Raw genomic sequence first — 20,144 nt, forward strand, 5'->3', positions numbered from 1 at the left:
ATATAATGATGCAAAGACACACAGCTGGCCAAAAAATAGCCAATTGGCCAATTACGTCTGGTCCCCTAAAATGGGGGAACTTATATTAAAAAAGGGTTGTAATTCTTACAAGGTTCATTTGATATAGAAGTACCCTCAAAATGATGCTGACAGTCTGCCCTTTAACCTCGTAATCATTGTTTAATTTCAAATCCAGCGCACTGGGGTACAGAGCCAAAACAATAAAAATTGTGCCACTGTCCAAATACCGACTGCACAGCAAATTATAAAAAATTTCTTTTTTTTTTTTTGCTATTCTTTTTTCTTCCTCAATTTTGAATGCCCAATCATAATTGTTGCTTACAATGCCCTCTACAAATATGATAAGAACCATACAAGCAGGTACATCATTGGAAATTAAAAATTAAAAAGATTTCTCTGAACCAGTCATCTGAGCTACAGAGTTACTGGAATGGAGGATTGTACAACTGGCCTAGCTATCATATGCTGATCACAGGAACTTGGAATTACTACAACATGATGATGTGATGAGGCAGGGACTTCGCTGCCAACTATAACCCTCTGTCTTGGCCTTGTGATGTTATGGCCTGTTATTAGTTTCCCTACTGGACTGTCCACCACAGTCAACGATGACTGCATTGAGTCCGGACCTACAGCACTCGAGCTAATTCAAACGGAAGAATTTCTGGTTCTGCTTTTGAGGATTCCTCATGTATGTCTTTAGATTTCTTTTAAAATGTGCTGTTCTTCACTGACCCAGTCAACACTCCAGGCTCAGACTTCCCCTCCCACTCACTGGAGATAAAGGAGAACAAAACATTGACATGCTCTGCAGCTGTAGACAAGCTTTACTCAAACAGTGAGCCTCCAGTTCAGTCTCATTCCTGAGGCTGATGGAGGCGTGTCATGTCTTTGTTGTATGTAAAGAATGAAGACTGAACTGTCTGCACTTTGGAAATACGTATGTTGGCGCCATACTGATTATTTGGCTATTTTTAAAATGCATTTTTAATGGTCTGAATTCTTGTGACAGAGAAGACAGTGAATGGTTGTCAAGTGCACTTTTTGTCATGACGTGTTATTATTGCCTGTGGAAGCAGAATAGGCTAAATCGCAAAATGACAAATTCTTGCTTGCTCACACTGCTGTCAGGAGAATGCAGTTTACCCAAGGAAGGAATGATCATGTCTGCCTGGCGAACCAAGCTGATTCATCGCTGTCTCCCACAGAGCCACAGGGTGAATGCTCTGTAAAGGCCCACGCAGCCATCACTCAATGGCTCCCCCAGGCTTCTGCAGAAAATGACATCACATAGAGCTGTACTTTAAGTGGCATCATATATTTGCACTTTATATCTGAGGGAATTTACGAAGGTGTCAAATTGGACTTCTGCCAACTCAGAACTTCCCTACATTCTCCCAGCAATCTCAAGCTTGCAATGTATATCTTCCTGGTTTGCTAGTGAAGGAAGTGAGGAAATTATAGCAAATGCAATCAGAGTTGTGTCAGTGGCAGGACATTTTCTGCAGCAGTTTGGTTTTTTGTCAGCCCATTGAATAAACTCACGTTTCTAACAAAAAGGGAAAACCAATGAATCCCGCCGTGGACTGCCTAGATTAGAACACCTGCTAAAGCAGTTAACGGGTTTGCAGAAGAATTTCCATGAAAGCTTATCAATCAATCAGACAAGCTTTATTTTTGCTGAGTACTACTTTAGGTTTTCACATAGCTGCTCATCAAAGAATGTTTTCCAAAGGAAATAAACTTTTTTTTTTTAACTCAATTGAGCTAGTTTCGGGAAAACTGGAAATGACACGTAATTTTGTATTCCTGGATACAAAAGGAAGTGTTTGAGGGTCAACAGAACAACATTTCTCTGCAGCCTCGATGGAGTGGTAGTGTGGACCTCATTCCTCCAGCATCCAGGACATGAACATTGATATAATTACATAAGGGCAAGATCAAAAGAGCTAAACAAATGCCAGCTTCACCAATGTTTCAGAGCAGTGTGCTTCTGTTGTTTTCAGGTTAAGCATTTGTATATGTTTAAGTGTGGTGGGGTAAATCAAGTCCGATAACAGCCAAATTACTAATTTGTACGTTTTGTAAATGTGACAGGGTGAAGCAGGTCCCATAAAAGACGACCTTTTCATTTTCTCTGCATTTCCATTGTCTTAGACACAAAAGGTTTGCATGGGGTCTATCAGATTCCATAACGACCAACTCTGACTGAGAACACTGTCGAAAATCACCACATGACTAAACAATATTTCAGGTTATCCATGAAGAAATCATGTGACTGTGCTCAGAACTCTGACTGTGCTCAGAGACATGGAGGATAATCATTTGTGTCTCTCCGGCATTATATCAGTAAATGATATACCTATTAAACACACATAATACAATAATGGGTCAACTGTGGCTGTGATCCCAAGGCAGGCTCAGCATTTCTAGAAGATTTTAGATTCAAAAAATACATTAGAGGTATGTGACACCATGTAGGCTAATTTAAAGATTAGCTCTGATTTCCAGAACTAGGGGGCTGGATGAAAGCTTCAACATCAATGGTATATCAAGAGTCACAATCAAAACATTGTCATAACGAGGAGAAAAAACTGCTCAAGAATGTGTTCACATGACTACATTTCTTACCAAGGTTTTCAATGAAACAACACTGAATGAAACAGGATGTTGCTGCCTTGGTCAGATGTTTAATGTTTGGTTAATGTTATCTTTAAAGGCTGGCCTGTCTGTAGAAAGGCACTCAAATTTTAAACCAAGCAATTAGCAATTTTCAAACAGTGAACAAGATGCTGGCAGTGAAAGGCCACACTTTACAATGCTTTATGACCCTACACATGCATCACTATTAGCCATAGACATAGTTTGACTTGAGATTTAAGGGTTTTTTGAGACTGTGATCTCAGACTGAGGGGGGCCAGTTGTGATCACAGACTGGAGGGGTGGGGGGTGGGAGTGGAGAATTCAGATCCTAAACCAGGGGTGGTTTGGTTGTGGGGGGGGGGGGGGGTTGGGGACTAGTGGAGGCCATGTCTGCTAAGGTGCTCCCCCTCCTCCTGTGTGAGATCTAAAAAAAATAGCAATGTAGCAAACTGCAGTTGTGGGGGTTCTAAAAGTAACTGATTTGTACCTTTGACACCAGGCCTGAACCACTTTAAGGGTGTCATTTGTATTACTGAGTTATGTGAATACACATAAGGGTGTGGTTATTGATACAATAGCATACATCAGGTAATCATTTGTGTCTTTATTTTGATTTTATTTCCATTTAAATCATCAATATCCCATCAAGATAAATTTTCTTGTATGTCACTGCGGGGCTATAAAGAATAAGTAAACACTGTAATGATTCTCTCATGATATTGCTATCTTGGTCATAGACCATTTTTAGGACAATGCAACACAAGCTGTCATGTGAGCTAGTGATATACACAACAGAAGCATTTGGCTGCGCGTGAAAGCACAGTCACCAGGGTTATTGCTGATGACCAGGCCACTGGCCAATAACCCCAAAACACTAAGACATTTTCTCAGTCACACAACAAACTTACAGCAGAAGTTGAAACTTCATCATCCGGAATGTAATTAGACTGGTTGAGAAACATGTCAGAACAAAAATTTGACAGGTGACACGGCCAGCCCCCTGTGCAGAGGTGCCCACTCCTGCCCTTAATCTAGAGCTACAGAGGCATGTAATCCACTTCTGTGATGTGGGAACTCCAGCCTATTGCACATCACAGTGACTTACCAGACAATGTGTCATCCAGTCACTGTGGCAGGGAGGGACAGGGGCAAGGTCTGGGATAGTTTTCCTGGCACAGAGGAGCACCAGCAACCCTGGTAAATCCCTGCATGAGATTGACAGTTAGCATAAGTGCAAGAGTTTTGTACAGTAATTGGTGGTGGATGAGTAACCAAGCCATCCCTGCCTGGCAAAAGAAACAGTGTAGCATCCTGGCCATGACTGCAGGATCACCACTGGGATATTACACTGGGACACTGTGAAGTCAATCGATGTATGGCTGATATCTCTGCATATCCACTCAACTATTTAAACTATCTACTAGTATACTGCTCACTAGACTTTTGAGTATATGATGCCCATGCAGAGGTGCCATGGAACAGGCCAGCCTAGGGATGGCCATTTGGACATCTACACTTTGGAATTTTGCATTATTAAACGTTTAAACATTAATGCTTACTATTACTCAGTCGTAGTAAAAACAGCAATTCTAAAATAAAAGGTTTACATTCTTCCCTGTTTTATTTTAAAATTCAAAGTACAGATCAATTCTTCAAACATTAATTGCTAGCATGCATGAAGAATGATACCTCCCAATTCTTGAATGATACCCAATGCTTTTTTCATTCCTTGCTTCTTTTTAAGTTTTTGCCTGCCTCTCGGCTACTGATTAGCTTAATATAGTACCACATGTTCCAGGCAATGTGGCTGGTTACCTCCTGCTTAAAGTAAAATAAATAAATTAATAAGCTCCTGGAAATTCAGAAAAACAAGCAATAGCACACCAGTTGTCAGACCAGTCCACGTCAGTAATCTGTCTGCTGATTGAAAACATTGTTTTCTCCAAATACTGCAACAGCACTCAAATATACATTTTAAAACATGTGCATAGTATCTGACCCTAAAACAACACATTCTAGACAACTTTATTGGCTATTTTACTGATTTTCTCCATCAACTGCAGATGTTGCTGACTAGCATTTAGGAACAACAGCATGTTCAAGTTTTTATGCATCAACTGGTTTCTCAGCTCGTTTTGCAATTGTTCCTGCCATTCCTATTTTTTTTTTTAACTAGAAAACAGTATATGCATTGTTTTACTACACATATATCGCACGCTGACATATGTTGGATTTCTGTATGTAGTTGTGTGATTATGGTAAAACAAAAAAAAAATTAATCAGATGATTAGAGTAAACAGCTAGCTAGCTGACTTATTGACATCCCTTGGCTAAATAACGTGTTGTTGCCTACTGTATTGAAATGCTTTTTTATGTATGGTTTTCAACTTCTATGGTAGTCACGAGTAATGACATCCTAACATAAGCTGATCTTTAGGACTTTCAGATACAGAAGCCTAGGCGGTAAGCAGAATAGGAGGTGAATATAAATGTCATGTATAGGCTAGTGTCTGTTTATTTCAACTGCACCTTTGTACAGATGTTTACATTTCAACTGCACCTTTGTATGTATATATTCCTAATTGCACTACTTGTACATAGGGCCACTGCAGTTCAGCAAATGTGCAATATCCGAAGTGCAATATCTCAGCTGCTAATCTTACCGTATTGTATTGTTTTATATCTTATTGCTTTATAGGTTACTGCAAATATATACATTTTATACATGTTATACATTTTATATTTTATTTATATATTTAGCACACTAAATTAGTTTAGCTTGAACTCTGTTCTATTTTTAATTGCTGTTTGTTATGTGTGAATGGACCGTCAGGATTGCTACTTAATTTTGTTGTACACTGTGCAAAGACAATAAAGGAATCTATCTATCTATCTATCTATCTATCTATCTATCTATCTGTGAAACGAATCAAATGCTGAATGATGCAACTTTGAATAATTCAGTGACAAATATGCAATTCAATCTGAATCCAAACTCACATAGGAGTAGACATATGGTCTGTAATAAGGATAGTACACCTTAATGGGAAGATCCCTCGATATCAAGAACATTTAGCCTAGGTGTCTGCTGCCATAGTACAGACAAATACCTTATTCAAGAAAGACTACTATGTAGTGGTCAGGTAGAAGCAAACACAACGAACACACTCACCATATATTAAATTGTTAAGTTTTTACCGTGTCTCACATCTTCAAACCTTCACTCTCCCATCCACATCCATACATCACAAAAATAGTCTAAACAGCAGCCATAGCCATTTCTTATTATTCTTTATTATATTTTTTTCAGATTCCTCATAGTCCAAATCTTTGGATATCCTCATTTCATTCAGCCTTTATTTAACTAATATATATCTTTTTCCCTTAATCATTGTCCCTAATTTAGTAACGTTATGGATGAAAGGGCTTTAAGACAATGCAACAAGTTTACAACCAATATGGTTATTATGTGTTGTTAACTTTATCCATAAACCTAGCTAACGTCATCTGTTAACATTAGCTAAATATACTAATTTGGTGGAAAATGACAAGCTAACAACATGCTTAAATTAATATTGTTAATTCAGCTGAAATATTTTAATAAGCTATGTCTCAAAGCATACTGTTCAGTTTAACTTCTTAGCTTAGAAAAGTTAATCACAGACAGTCAAAAACACTGATACTCTATGGTGCTGCTGCTACTTCCTCCCAACAATTGGAACTATTGAGACTCTCCACGATCTTCCATTGTTCTAAAAAATTGTCTAATTGGAGTGGAAGAAGGTGGCACAACTCTCTCTCTCAATGGTTCTGGTCTCACTAGCTATTGCCATGATAATACCAGTATTGCCATATCCTATATAGCCCAAACAAATAACATCAAATTAACTTTGTCTGACATATTACAACTAGCAGATCCAGGAATTAATTATTGCCTGTTTTCTATCATATCACCCATCACCCAGCTCAGATCATCCATCCATCCATTTTCTGTACCAGCTTATTCCTGGTCAGGGTTACGGGGAGTTCCTATCCCAGCATGCATTGGGTGAGAGGCAGGAATACACCCTGGTCAGGTCACCAATTTATCACAGGGCACATACCATTCACTCACACACTCATATCTATGGGCAATTTAGAGTCGCCAATTAGCCTACCTGCATGTCTTTGGACTGTGGGAGGAAACCGGAGTACCCGGAGGAAACCACTAAATAGGTAAAAGGTAAAGGTACCTTGGGAAAATAGGTGAAGGTAAACAGACAGTCACCAAAACAAACAACATCCCAATTAGCTTAGTCTATAGCTTGCCATGGCCAATACAACACAACACATCAATCCAAAAAGCCTAGAAAAGTAGCATGGTTTGGCACGACAGCTCACATTGTGGTAGGCTAGAAGGCTATGAATACAATACATGAGCTATCCCGACCCACTGTGGGGTGTAGTGGGTATCACAGTTTTATGGAGATCCAGACCCCCTTTGGGGTGTTGTGGGTACCCATTTTCAGAATATGAATGGTGAATTTTGTAACACCTTTTCAATCATGGATTGTTTGACAACAGGGTGAGTCTGATCACTCATTTTAAGGCCATCCAACCAGTCCTTGTGTTGTGCAAAATCGTCAAAAATCTCCTTCATATTCTGCTCCTAAGCTCTTACGGTAGATAGAAAAATAGAAAGCAGCCTATAGCCAGTTCAGTTAGTCATTTCCTGCTTCTCAGGTAGTTCTTGATGGATTTTAATTTAGTGAGCACTTTGCTGTTGCAACTGCGACAGGCAATGTCTCAAGTAGTGCAGTAGCCCACACCTCATCTGAAGGTAGACGTTACCGGATAGTGTTCTACGATAAGAAACTTGGGATACTGCAATGTGTGAACAACAGCAGCTGAGCTGGGAAGGTTATTGATATATCCCAAATGCAGGCCAGTAGTGGTTAAGGTTTAGTTGGTGTCTGCTTTTTTATAAAGCCATCCATTCTTCCACTTTCTCTCTGAGACCAACTTTTGCGTTTACAAGACATTTTTGATTTGCTTCTTTGTAGCTGGGACTCTTCTTTGCTCTCATCCTTACTACCTAGTAGCTACCTGACCTTAAAATTTCACCACCAAAACTAGCTAACAGTTATGTCATACTGTACCATCACATGATCAAAAATAGAGACTTGACATTGGACAACAGCATACACAGGCCTATTTCCTATCAATTTTCAGCATATCAGAAAAGAAGAAAATACTAGGCATAGGCTCAGTATCTCAATGTGGTTTCATAGTCTGGTTTCAGTCCTGATCACACTGGAGGATTGGTCATGCCACAAGACGGCACACTATTGGCTATAGCATCAATCAAGGAAATAAGGGTTTCACTCAACATTATTGTCCTTATCTGATCACACAAGAGCAACTCCTCTGGTTGACTGGGCTCTTGCAGTCTGCTGCACCAGCTGTGAATGAAGTGTATTCCTCTGAAGCTTTGACTGCACATTTCAGGTGGCAGATAGTGTAATGAAAGAAGCGGCAGCAGAATGCTCTTTAAAGGGAGATGCGTGTTTAACAGTGTTCTAACAATCTGAGAATTTCGGAAGGCAGCAGGGATGAGATAGGCTACTGGATATTCATGGGCCATCCAAGCTGGGAGAAAATAAAACAATGGGTTACAGCTCTGGGAAAAGGTGCTGTTGGGTGGCTCATTCTGTTAAGACACTGTTCAAGTGGATGGGCGTGAATGAGCAGCTGAGATATGATAAGAAGTAGCTGACAACATTACATGTTTCAGAGGAAAGTGTGAGCATGTCACTCTTGCATTGGTTGTGGAGACTACAGCATTAGCACAACTTTACATGATCCAGCATTCCAAAATCATAAAATGGGAGGGGGCGGGGGGGTTAGAGGTTCAAGCCTTGGCTGTGTCATCAGCTGACTACACTCATCCTTCTAGTTTTAGGGTGGGAGTTCAATGTGGACAGTTCCCCAAATCCACTGCCTTATCAATAAGGCCATGCATTCCCAATTTGGAATTATTCGTGAGATTTCTGCAGCATCATCCTTCATTTTTTGAAGAAGACGAATTACATTATGACATCATTTCAAGCAGCCAGCCAACGCTGTTTTCATTGAACAGGCAGACTGCAGGTGCCTGATTGACCAGTGGAATCACTGTTGTGGAATGAGACTGGGAATGCCCTGCCAACTTAAATAATTCCTTCTGGAATAATGGCAGCACTGGCTGCTGGCATAAACACTCAATGCAGTCATTTAGGGCTACAACCATCCCTGGGCCACACAATTCAAGTTTTAAGAATTGTTTTGGAACACTGGTATTTATGTGTCGGCAGCTATTGGTTCCACAATCCGCAATCGTTTCTGGTACCCCAGCACCCCCCACCCTCACCTTGGCCCACAAATGGTTCCATCAACATTCTTGTTAAGAACCACCAAAATCCTAGAGTGGACTCTGGACAATGATATTAATGATATGACCTACTGCACAGCACACCACTAGACTGGACTACCAATTATAATTGACACTAACACAGTCAGGGATACATTCCAGATTGTGGGGCATATTGCTGCACCAGGGACTAGTGCTTGAATTGGGATGTCACCTGGGAGGCCCTATAAGTCTTTTTAATGCAACATGGGCTGAGGGTTTATGATGAGCTCATTTTTATGATACTTAATAGCCACTGCACCCCCACAGCTAATGTCAGATGCTGGAGACTGTAGTTCAGCAGTGAATAAATACATCTTTATACCTGGGTATCATGTAATCACTTAATATTTTGAAATCATCCAAATGACTAAAGTAGAAAATCTTAAAAACCTAAAAATGTTTTTACAACAAAAAAGTGTTTCTTTAACAGTAGTGCTCAGTCCAAACTCACTGTTAAATGATCAGGTGTACAGACCATATTTTTGAAAGGGCGTCATATAGATAGAACAGCTGAACTCATCCTTGGCAAGTACTCTGAATGTAAGATAAGAGAAGACAAAATCAGACTAACTTCAGTATTCCCAAAAGGGACATTTTTACTGGAAATGAATGCTGCAGCATTACCAAAGATAAAAATAAAACAAGCATGCCCATACAAATAACACATACTACATACTACATATGAAAAGCACACACATCATTACCCTCATAGTAAATATAAATTAACAGAAAAGTTTGAGACACAGTTTTAAAATCTGTACATAATACAAAAACAAGCACGAAACCGTCCAGACCCACGGCACGCCTGTACAAAGTGTCATGAGTAAAATTTGGCTAACTATATAGCTAGCTAGCTATGGCATGTCCTCACCTCTGTAACGTTATTTGTTGTCCTCCGTGTGTCCATACATCTGTATCGGTGGTACGCGCTAACTAGGTTAACTAAAGTAGGCGAAACGCTAACATGTTAGGGTTAGCTAAAGTAACGTTAACCGATAAAGCTGTGCTTAAAAACCTTGTACCATTCGAAGTGGTGATTTTGGGAGATGCACCTGCGCATGTGTCCTACTAAACAAAGCACCACCTGCGCATGCATCCCATCAAACGTCCCTCCCAGATCGTCCGCGAGTGAGTGAGTGAGTGAGTGACCACAATTTGCCATGCATAGCCCACAGCGGCAGTTCCTGTGCGCCGTAGGAAAAACACCCAGTTTGTTTCCCAAACTGAATATGGGTTGGGCCAAAAGTTAAGGCTCATTTGCATTTTTCATTTATTAGAAATTGTAAAATGACCATGCTTTTGGAATACAGTATACAGGAAGCTTTGTAATGTTTGCAACATATACATTTCTTCTTTATTTAGCTCTGTATTCCACAATTTAAGATTTGTAATCAAACAATTCCCATGTAGTTAAAGTGCAGATTCTTAGTATTTAGTAAAGGGAGTTTTTATACATTTAGGTTTCACCTTTTAGAAATTATTGCACTTTTTAAATATTGTTGTTTGCTAAGAAGTGCCTAAAAGAAGCTGCAGAGTTTTAGAAAAGGGTCATGTAGACAGATGAGACCAAGATTCATGTATCAGAGTGATGACAAATGTGGAGGCCAAAAAGAACTGCCCAAGATCCAAAGCACCCTCCACCCCACCCCAAAACATGGTGGTGGGGTGTTATGATGGTTTGGGTATGTATGATTGCCACAGGTACTGGCTCACCTGTCTTCATTGATGTTGTAACTGCTGAAAGCAGCAGCAGAATGAATTCTGAGGTATACAGATGCATGCCATCTGCTCAAATTCAACCAAATGGCTCCAAATTCATTGGATGATGCTTCATCCTATAGCAAGACCATAATCCCAAACATACTGCTGAAGCAACAAAGGAAAGCCCTTCGCTGGCCAAGTCATTCACCTAATCTGAATCCAATTGAACATGCGTTTCATAATTATGCTGAAGAGCAAACTCAAGGCAACTAGCCCCCGAAACGAACAGGAGCTGAAGATGGCTACAATACTGAGCCTCATAGAAGAAAATTATCAGCACCTGGTGATGTCTATGGATCGTAGACTTCAAGCAATCACTGCAAGCAAAGGCTATGCCACAAAGTACTACACATGACTACTTTCTTTTACATACCATTAATATATACCAAACATTATGGTGCCATGAAATGGGGGGATATGTATAAAAAGTGCTCTAATAGGCCACATGTGAATTGTTTTATTACAAATCAAAAATTGTGGAGTACAGAGCCAAATCAAGAATAAATATGTCTTGTCCCAAGCATTATAAAGCTCACTGTATGTATGTGTTAAAGCTCTTTGAGCTAAATTACTAAGGGTTGCACAGGACCAAAATTATGTATACCAAATGTTGTCAATAGCTCCATAGATGCATAGAAAATGTATCTATACATTTAAAAAAATCAAGTCTCAGAAAATACATGTTGACCCAAGTCATAAGAAACAAAAAAATTCCCTGTTCCCTATTCACCATGAAGTAATGTAGCAGTTTTGCGATTCTTTTGTGAATGCTATGGGCAGTATGTCATGTCGGATTAAACACTGCACATATACGTATAGATTACATGGCAACTGTGAGGCCAAAACATTGGGCATATTTACAAAATCTGTGACAATGTAAACCTACTGTTTGTAAATAGCATCCAAGAATACAGGGAAGTTCATGCAATAATATGTATTCAAAGAAAACTATACACATTTGCCAAGTTTTCAATACACCATGGCAGTTTAACTTCTTTAACTAAAAACCAATCCTTACACTAAACCAAAAAAATAATGTGCTCTGTACAGCATTTGTAGCATTTTACACTTAGGAAAGCTAACCACAAGAGACATTTGATATGTATTCTTATAAATAGCACATTATTATATTATAATGATATTTTATTTGCTTTCAAAAACCAATGGCAAAAACAAAAGTACAGCACTTATCAGCTGATGACAAAATATTCCCAAATAACATTTCTATTCATGATAGAAGATACCTGACCTAAACTCACTTTTCATCCCGATTCCGACTGAAAAAAGGAGAAATCTCTGCTCTAAAGCCCGGCAATCAATGTAATCTCGACATAAGGTACTATGGATTTAAATAACTGGGTATAAATAATCTTAATACATCAATACATACATTATTTACTTGTTTTATTATTATTATTATTATTATTATTATTATTATTATTATTATTATTATTATTATTATTATTATACAAGTAAAACGGCACATATAACGTGAGCTCAACTGAAATTACATGTGCGTCAGCGGTTACTGACGTTTCATTACCTGTGGGCGAAGTCGCCGCGAACTGTTAGATCAGTTCACCAGTTGTAAAGATATGATTATTTGTTGACACGTGGCATTTGTTGTCATCCTGACTGTGCATAACAGTGTCTAATGTGATTTTGTTTAAGCAAATTCTCACTTTCAAGAATGATTCTTGTCGGTGATAATAGAATTAGAGGAAATCATTATAATCGTTGAAATTTAAGCGGTTAGTTTAACTTCTAATGATGGCCGCAATGCATTGCACATTTGCATATTACTTAAAAGTTGACCACAGACTAAAGGAAACATTGACAGAGCAATGTCAAAAACCGGTGCAGACAATGTATTGTAAACAACTGCTTAAATATACGTGTTAATAAATTGAAAATGTATTGCACAATGATAGGCTTCTCTGCCTGCTTCTATACATTCCAGTTTGTTTCCAGGTCTGATGTTTGAATAGTTAACGTATCGGAATCGTATTTAGCAGGTAATAACGTGCAATCTGGAAAGGACACAGAATCTAATTGAAATGTGTATGCGCTACGTATGACATAATATGCTACCGAATCCGCTTGCATTTGTGTCATAAACTCTCCACAATAATACCGGCACGTTATGAATTTATGACAATTTTCTCAAGACCAACACATTTTGATGTCATCATAAAGATGAATACAATTTAATATTTTATCAAAATGCTATAGTCATCTGACGACTCGATTAATCCGCTGGGTTGTCAGTGCATCTAGTATTATTTTCTTAAAGATCTGAGTGATAACAGTGGTTATAATTTGAGTTATAATGTGCTGATCTTTGAGCAGTGAATGAATTTAAAGAGGCAGGCTATGGACGCAGGTTTGTAGCGGGCCTATAGGACTGCACAATTAATTATTCATGTTAAAGCAAGTTAATCTATAGGCTATGTGAATTAATGGATGAATGAATGAATGAAAGAATGAATAACATAACCCTCTCTTTTACTGAACACTACCCTAATCAAGATACACAGAGACTTATTGACACTACACGTGTGTTGTGACCAACTTTCCACAAAATGAAAAAAGAAGGCATGCTTGAAAATGGGAATGAACACGTTCATAATTCAGAGAAGCCACGCACATGAAAAACGATACACATGCCAACAATATATATGAATATATATATATATATATATATATATATAGGCTTATATATATAGGCTTGGTTAGGCCACATTTTAACAAGGAAACACGTGTCATAAATACTAGACTTCTGAATCAAATGCATTCCAAAAACGTCTCCTTTTCGAACAAGTTTTATCGATTAAGATGTCTTAGCTTTTAAATTAGCACTACATATGTATAATTAACGGTTAAGCATAAGTGGTTCCTCGGTTTAACAGGTAGCCTACACTATCTGTCAAGACACAAACCTTATACCCATGTAATACTAAGCTATAATAACAAATACTTACTAATACGCCTATTTACTCTATGCAGGCAAAAGGCAAATCAATCTATACGGCAACCAACCAGGAATTTCATTGAGCTGTTACCTTTATACCAACACCCTGGGTCTGGGTTTAAAATTGTGGAAACGAGACTATAATAATCTATAAATGAAGCCAGCCGAAATTCTTTTGTAGTAAGTATTATAATTAATTGGCCAGGATTAATCATTTATCTGTTGTCGTTGAACGTCGTGATGGATGTACCTTCTCTCAGCTTCATGACAATAGACGCAGCACGTTTTGTTCCGACCAAATAAATCATGCACATTGTTTGAGGTACATTGATCAATCTAATGGCTCGTAATAGGCTCCTAATTGCCACCAGAAAATGCTCGCTTGTGGCTGAATGTTAAGTGTTTACCTAGAATTCGATGGTCCTACTTGAGAAACCATCTTCACTTGTAAAATAAAAGACAATACAAGTATGGTGGGGCTTTTCTGAGCATTACGTTTAAGTGGATTTTTCAGCGATTATTTCTGATTGTATTTGATTGAAATCATTGTCATTCTATTATGTGCCCTGCATACCTGCACAGGTGGAATGTAAAAAAATCGTATTTAAGAATAAAGATCAAAGTCAAAAAGTGAATATTAGGCCGTAAGAGCTCTGCGGCATCTGTAACATAAAGTATAGGTGTAACTTAATGTACAACATGAAGGGTAGATATAGGTGTTAGCCGTCATACAAATAATATTTCATCCGTTTCATGTTCTAACATTCACGATTTACCGTATTTTCTTTGTTCCATTTTCAAAATGCATTCGGTAATAATATTAAAGAACATACTAATGTACAGTGTGATGATGAATACTTTGAAAAGGACCACTAATTAAATCCCGACACTCCATAGAAAAAAATTAAATCCTCAAATTGTTGATAACAACCTCCTACCTTTCTTTAACCGAGTACTTAAATCTAAATTAGAAGAACTATATCCAGCTATTACAAAGATCTGTTTTCATTTGTTTTCTGGTTGTAGTGTAAACGGCCCTCTACATTTATTTAAATTTGTATTAAAATATGCGTTTTAGTATTTAGATATAGACCATAGGCTAAGAAATTGCTATCCTATTTTATCGTGAATGAAAAGCATGCAGTTTAAACAAGACGGATATAGAAAAGATTTAGATATATCCTGAATTTACGCTCACACATAAACCTTTGCAGACACCCACACGAATGCTTTTCATAAGGTCCTCTGCACTTTTGCATTTCAATCAAATTTGTTTATGCAGAATCGACATTTAATAGTGCTAATTGCACTCCAGTCAAATTGCCATGATTGCAGAAATGAAGCAATTTTCCAAGCCCCGTGCCTAGGATTTGAAGAAATTGTTTTATATTCACCTCTCCATAGGTGGGGATTTAAGCCACTGCGCCTTTGCACAAATTGCACTTGGACTGACTGGCAGCATTCATGCTCCATAATGGAGCATTATTTGGCCGTTTTGAATACTGTAATGTACAGCTTTTCGGCAAGAGCCATTCTCCAGAAAATTGCTTTAACTTTTAAAGGGATGATGATTCCCACCAAAGCGACCCATTGTTACATTATGTCATTACCCCTAAATGTTTTAACAGCCCTCGCAACACACAGGCATAATGCATTGATCTTTATTATTTATTTATTTATTTATTTATTTATTAAAAAGAAACAATAATTAAACGACCAACATGGAAAAACGGATCATTTATGCAGAAACAGGTTGTCACCTGAAGTTCATCGTGGACATCTGTTCTTCATTTACATATTTACATAGATCAAATCAGGAAATGAATATATATATATATATATATATATATATATATATATATTATATATATATATATATATATATATATATATATATATATATATATATATGCACACCTTTTCTCTTATTATTTTAAAGAATAACCTTCCGTGCATCGTCTTCAGCCGACGTCCAACACTCGGCAATGATGCATTGAAATATTGCAAGAAAGAAGACTTTTTGCTCCAAGGCATATCATGCAACCCCCAGTAAATATATGTGCAACTACATCCGCGTTTATCTATCGCTTCACTCCTTTCTCTGTTAAATGGCTGGTCAGTTACCTTTTCTTGTGATTTTACACCTTAATTTAACACAGGCAGACACACAGAGATAGACAGGCAGGCGCGCGCGCACGCAGACACACCTGGATCGCAAGTTGGACCTAAGTATAGTTCATTCACCTGTTGTAAGAGATCCTTTCGTAGTCGAGAGAATTACCAGCGCGTCTTCTGTACTGGTAGCTCTTCTGACAAATTATCCAGTGGTGATAAAGTCCGTCTGATCGAGATAAAAAAAAAATCCCACAGGTAAGATTCATTTTGTTTCATGCTTGACTTCAAGCCTATCTTGGAATCTCAAATGGCTGTCTATAGATGGGACACACCGTATTGATGACAAAATAAGTCCATGAGTTTTGCCCAAAAATAACATACAGAGAGGCTACATTTTTACCACGATATTTAAATTAAAATCACCGTGTTCCCTTCGAGAAAAAAACACCAAACTTGATCATTTTAAATGATGAGCAATGTCCCAAACTAACATCGCAGAAGAGAATTGAATTTATTGTGATTAATAAATATAAAAAATTACGGAAACAATTTAAATAATTACCACTGGTTGAGAAATAATTACCACTGGAAGTGTAAAGTGCACAATACATGAAAATAAATACATGACGATTTTACAATATTCTGTTGTTGCCGTAACCTACGCCTGAAACTGAAAATGAAACAGAATAAAGGAACAGCTACAGAACCATGGAGCTGGTACCACAAACCCAGTTACGAACTTCCTAACCGTATTTACACAATTTGATTCTTACCCCTTTAGAGAAGCGGAGCCTTAAATTAACGATAGGCCTACTCAATCAAAAATCAGAAATGTATGGATAAATTGAAGCTTGATGGGAAAATGTATGTAAAACCTATAAAGATACCAGGGCGTTTTGTGCTTGAAAGACGAGTCCATGCTACGGTAATTGATTGACGTGTCGCTATAGTACTTCTGTCTCCGCCGAATCTCTTATTGGCTGAGCTTTTTCCTTGCTAAGCTTTGAGCATTTAGATTGGTTATACGCTCGGCCCAGCTGTACTTCAAAGAACGCGCTCCCTTACAACTAGGTGGTTAGTAGCTCCAAGCCAAGAGTGTAATCAGTCGTGTAACTGCAGGAAAGCCGACAGTGTTTAGGTCAGATCGAACAAGCGCCGTTCTGTCGTTGCGACCAATTCAAAATATCACAGGCCCTGGATATGGCTACGTCTATACTTGGGGTAAGCATGTGAATTATTTTATACTCCTTCTGTGCGTGGAAATGTTAAACGATGTTGGATACTTCTGAGACTGAAACAACTGCCGAGTGATAGTTCACTTATTTGTAGGTATTCAGTTGTTTGTGGTAATCCGTGACTTATAGGCGATGCTTCTCTTTATAATTATTTTTTGTTTTAGTAGCGTTTTAGTGTCAGCACTCTGAATTAAATTTGGCGTCTGAAAAAGTAGCCAATATAGGAAAATGTTTAAAGCGTACAGACATTATATATAGCGGTTTTTATGGTATAAAAATGCATGTTTGATCATTTGCTGTTATGTTTGTTAGCATGTCTTTAAAATGAAACTTTTAATGCGTGTTGACTGATCGCTGCAATAAAAGTTTTATCAACTTTCTTTTGCCAGGAAGAACCACGATTTGGAACTACCCCCCTAGCTATGCTGGCTGCAACTTGTAACAAAATTGGTAACACCAGTCCCCTTACCACTCTCCCTGAATCCAGTGCTTTTGCCAAGGGTGGGTTTCACCCTTGGAAAAGATCATCTTCAAGTTGTAATTTGGGATCCACCCTCCCAGGATTCGCCGTGGCGACAAGCCGAGGATCGACCGGACTAACGTCAACAACCGGGACGGGCAACAGCGCGTTCTGTTTAGCTTCCACTTCCCCGACCTCCTCCGCATTTACGACAGAGTACAGCAGTTTATTTTCCAACTCGGCGAGCGTGTCATCGCAAGACTCGGGACAGTCAGCATTCATCTCAAAAGTTCACACTTCAGAAACCCTGTATCCGCGGGTAGGGATGGCACACCCATACGAGTCTTGGTACAAATCTGGCTTCCACTCAACCATCTCCGGGGAAGTTGCAAATGGGGCGTCCTCTTGGTGGGACGTCCACACTAACCCCAGTTCGTGGCTCGAAGTCCAAAATCCGGCCAGCAGTCTGCAGACCTCGTTGCACTCTGGAACTCCCCAAGCCATACATTCACAGCTGAGCGGTTACAATCCAGATTTCTCAACATTAACGCATTCCGCCTTTAGTTCTACCGGGATAAGTCCTACAGCGTCCCACCTTCTATCCACCAGTCAGCACCTGTTGACGCAAGAAGGTTTTAAAACCGTGATTCCCACGTACACAGACTCCCCCGCCGCGAACGCCATGATCTCAGGAGCCAGCACGGGCATAGGAAGCTCCTCCAGGTCATCCAGGAGATACTCCGGCAGGGCAACGTGCGACTGCCCAAACTGCCAAGAGGCAGAGAGACTTGGGCCTGCCGGAGCCAGTCTCCGAAGGAAGGGACTCCACAGCTGTCACATACCTGGTTGCGGCAAGGTGTACGGCAAAACTTCTCACCTTAAGGCCCACCTGAGATGGCACACTGGGGAGCGGCCGTTTGTCTGTAACTGGCTTTTTTGCGGCAAAAGGTTCACGAGGTCCGATGAACTGCAGAGACATCTTCGGACCCACACCGGAGAAAAAAGATTTGCTTGCCCAGTGTGTAACAAGCGCTTCATGCGGAGCGACCATTTGAGCAAGCACATAAAAACTCACACCGTCGGAGGAGGAGGGAAGAAGGGAAGCGACAGTGACACCGACACCAGTAACCTGGAGACCCCCAGGTCCGAGTCCCCGGAACTTATTTTAGAGGGGGTAAACTCCAGCAGAGTTACGGTCAAGGACCCGTCTCCACATAACGACTCGTAAATACCATGAGCCACGAAATGCGAATAACCTCGAAGATTACTTCAAAAATACGTAATCTAAAATGGCAAATTTTTATTAAAGAAACGGGTCTGGGATTTGTGACACACTGTAGGCTACGAAAGGTAATATTTACAAGAAGATTTCATATTTTAAACTCAAAACCTTTTATAATCAAATCAAATTCACAACACACGGTAATATGAAATATTTTTAAAATCCTTAATACGCATCATATGAGATACAAATTAATTATATTATATAAGAATGACTGGCCGTATTTCAGACAATTCAAGACAGACTATGTAAGAGCATAAACGAATGACTTTTGTATGGAATATTGCGCAAAAGGTGAGCAAACCCTATGAACTTGGTGGAACAATGTATATCGTTGACATTCATTGTGTACATATAACAGCCATAAGGAACGTGTTATAATTCTTGTAAATGTTGATTATGATCGTTTTGTCCGTGGTTTGGTTCCTGAAATTCAGGGAGTTTTCCTTTTACTTTAAATGCACTTTGTGGATATCAGTATGTATGTAAACTGCTATTTAAATACGAGTTAACCTTTTTTCGAGCCTCGTACGTTCTCAAGATATTATAAACATTTACTTGTACGAAAAAACACAAGTAGACCTAAATCTTTCATTTTCTTTTAATTAAAGGTATCTGCAACAAATAAAAAAACTTTCGTTATTTGATGCAGGAGATCTTATATATTTTCACAATCCCTTTATTTTTCACTTAATGCTGAACTAAATCATTTTGAACAAAATGTTTTCAAATGACGACTTGATCTATTTATATTTTAAGATTGGCAAATGTAAAATAAAGGATTCATAGGCTTCACCAAAATCAATCACACTCTGATTAAAACAATCACACGTCTGCTAAAGTTTTCTCGGTGGGATACATCAATGTTTAATATCCCACAACAGAGATTTCATGGCAAAATGAAAATCTTGTTAAATGTTATTAATTATGACTTGGAGCACACAGTAGCCCCCTGAGTCTTGTATTCCCGATTAGGGATTCGTGTCTTATCAAGTATCTAATTAATCTCCGAGACATCATTTATTCGGCCCAACATCCCTTCGGGAAACTCTGGAGGTTTTCATGACAAAGCTCTCTTGAATATCTATTTTAATTGTTCGAATTAACTGCTTAAATTTGCATGTCAAATGGAGAGCTGGCAACCCGATAATAAATGTAAAGCAGTTTTAAGCTTTTTTAAAATATTTAAAAAAAACCGCAACACTTCATTTGATGTTACGGGAAGG

General features: G+C 38.7%; 1 protein-coding gene and 1 long non-coding RNA gene across 3 annotated transcripts in view; one reads left to right on the plus strand and one right to left on the minus strand.

The window, feature by feature from the left end:
- The window catches only part of LOC135250672 (uncharacterized), a 67,144-nt gene extending 50,212 nt beyond the window's left edge, over positions 1 to 16,932 (minus strand). For both annotated transcript variants that reach the window (XR_010328980.1, XR_010328981.1), the window contains exons 1-2: positions 16,715 to 16,932; positions 16,071 to 16,167 (exon numbers count right to left, since the gene is read on the minus strand). This is a non-coding gene — a long non-coding RNA (uncharacterized LOC135250672). The remainder of the gene's footprint in view (positions 1 to 16,070; positions 16,168 to 16,714) is intronic.
- A 75-nt stretch (positions 16,933 to 17,007) lies between these two features.
- sp9 (sp9 transcription factor) lies at positions 17,008 to 19,565 on the plus strand. The gene is made up of 2 exons (XM_064327222.1): positions 17,008 to 17,162; positions 17,566 to 19,565. Exons 1-2 carry the CDS (start codon positions 17,142 to 17,144, stop codon positions 18,862 to 18,864), a joined length of 1,320 nt encoding a protein of 439 aa, XP_064183292.1. The 5' UTR covers positions 17,008 to 17,141; the 3' UTR covers positions 18,865 to 19,565.
- Positions 19,566 to 20,144: the final 579 nt, after the last annotated feature.

Source organism: Anguilla rostrata, chromosome 3, assembly GCF_018555375.3.
Source record: "Anguilla rostrata isolate EN2019 chromosome 3, ASM1855537v3, whole genome shotgun sequence".
NCBI lineage: Eukaryota > Metazoa > Chordata > Actinopteri > Anguilliformes > Anguillidae > Anguilla > Anguilla rostrata.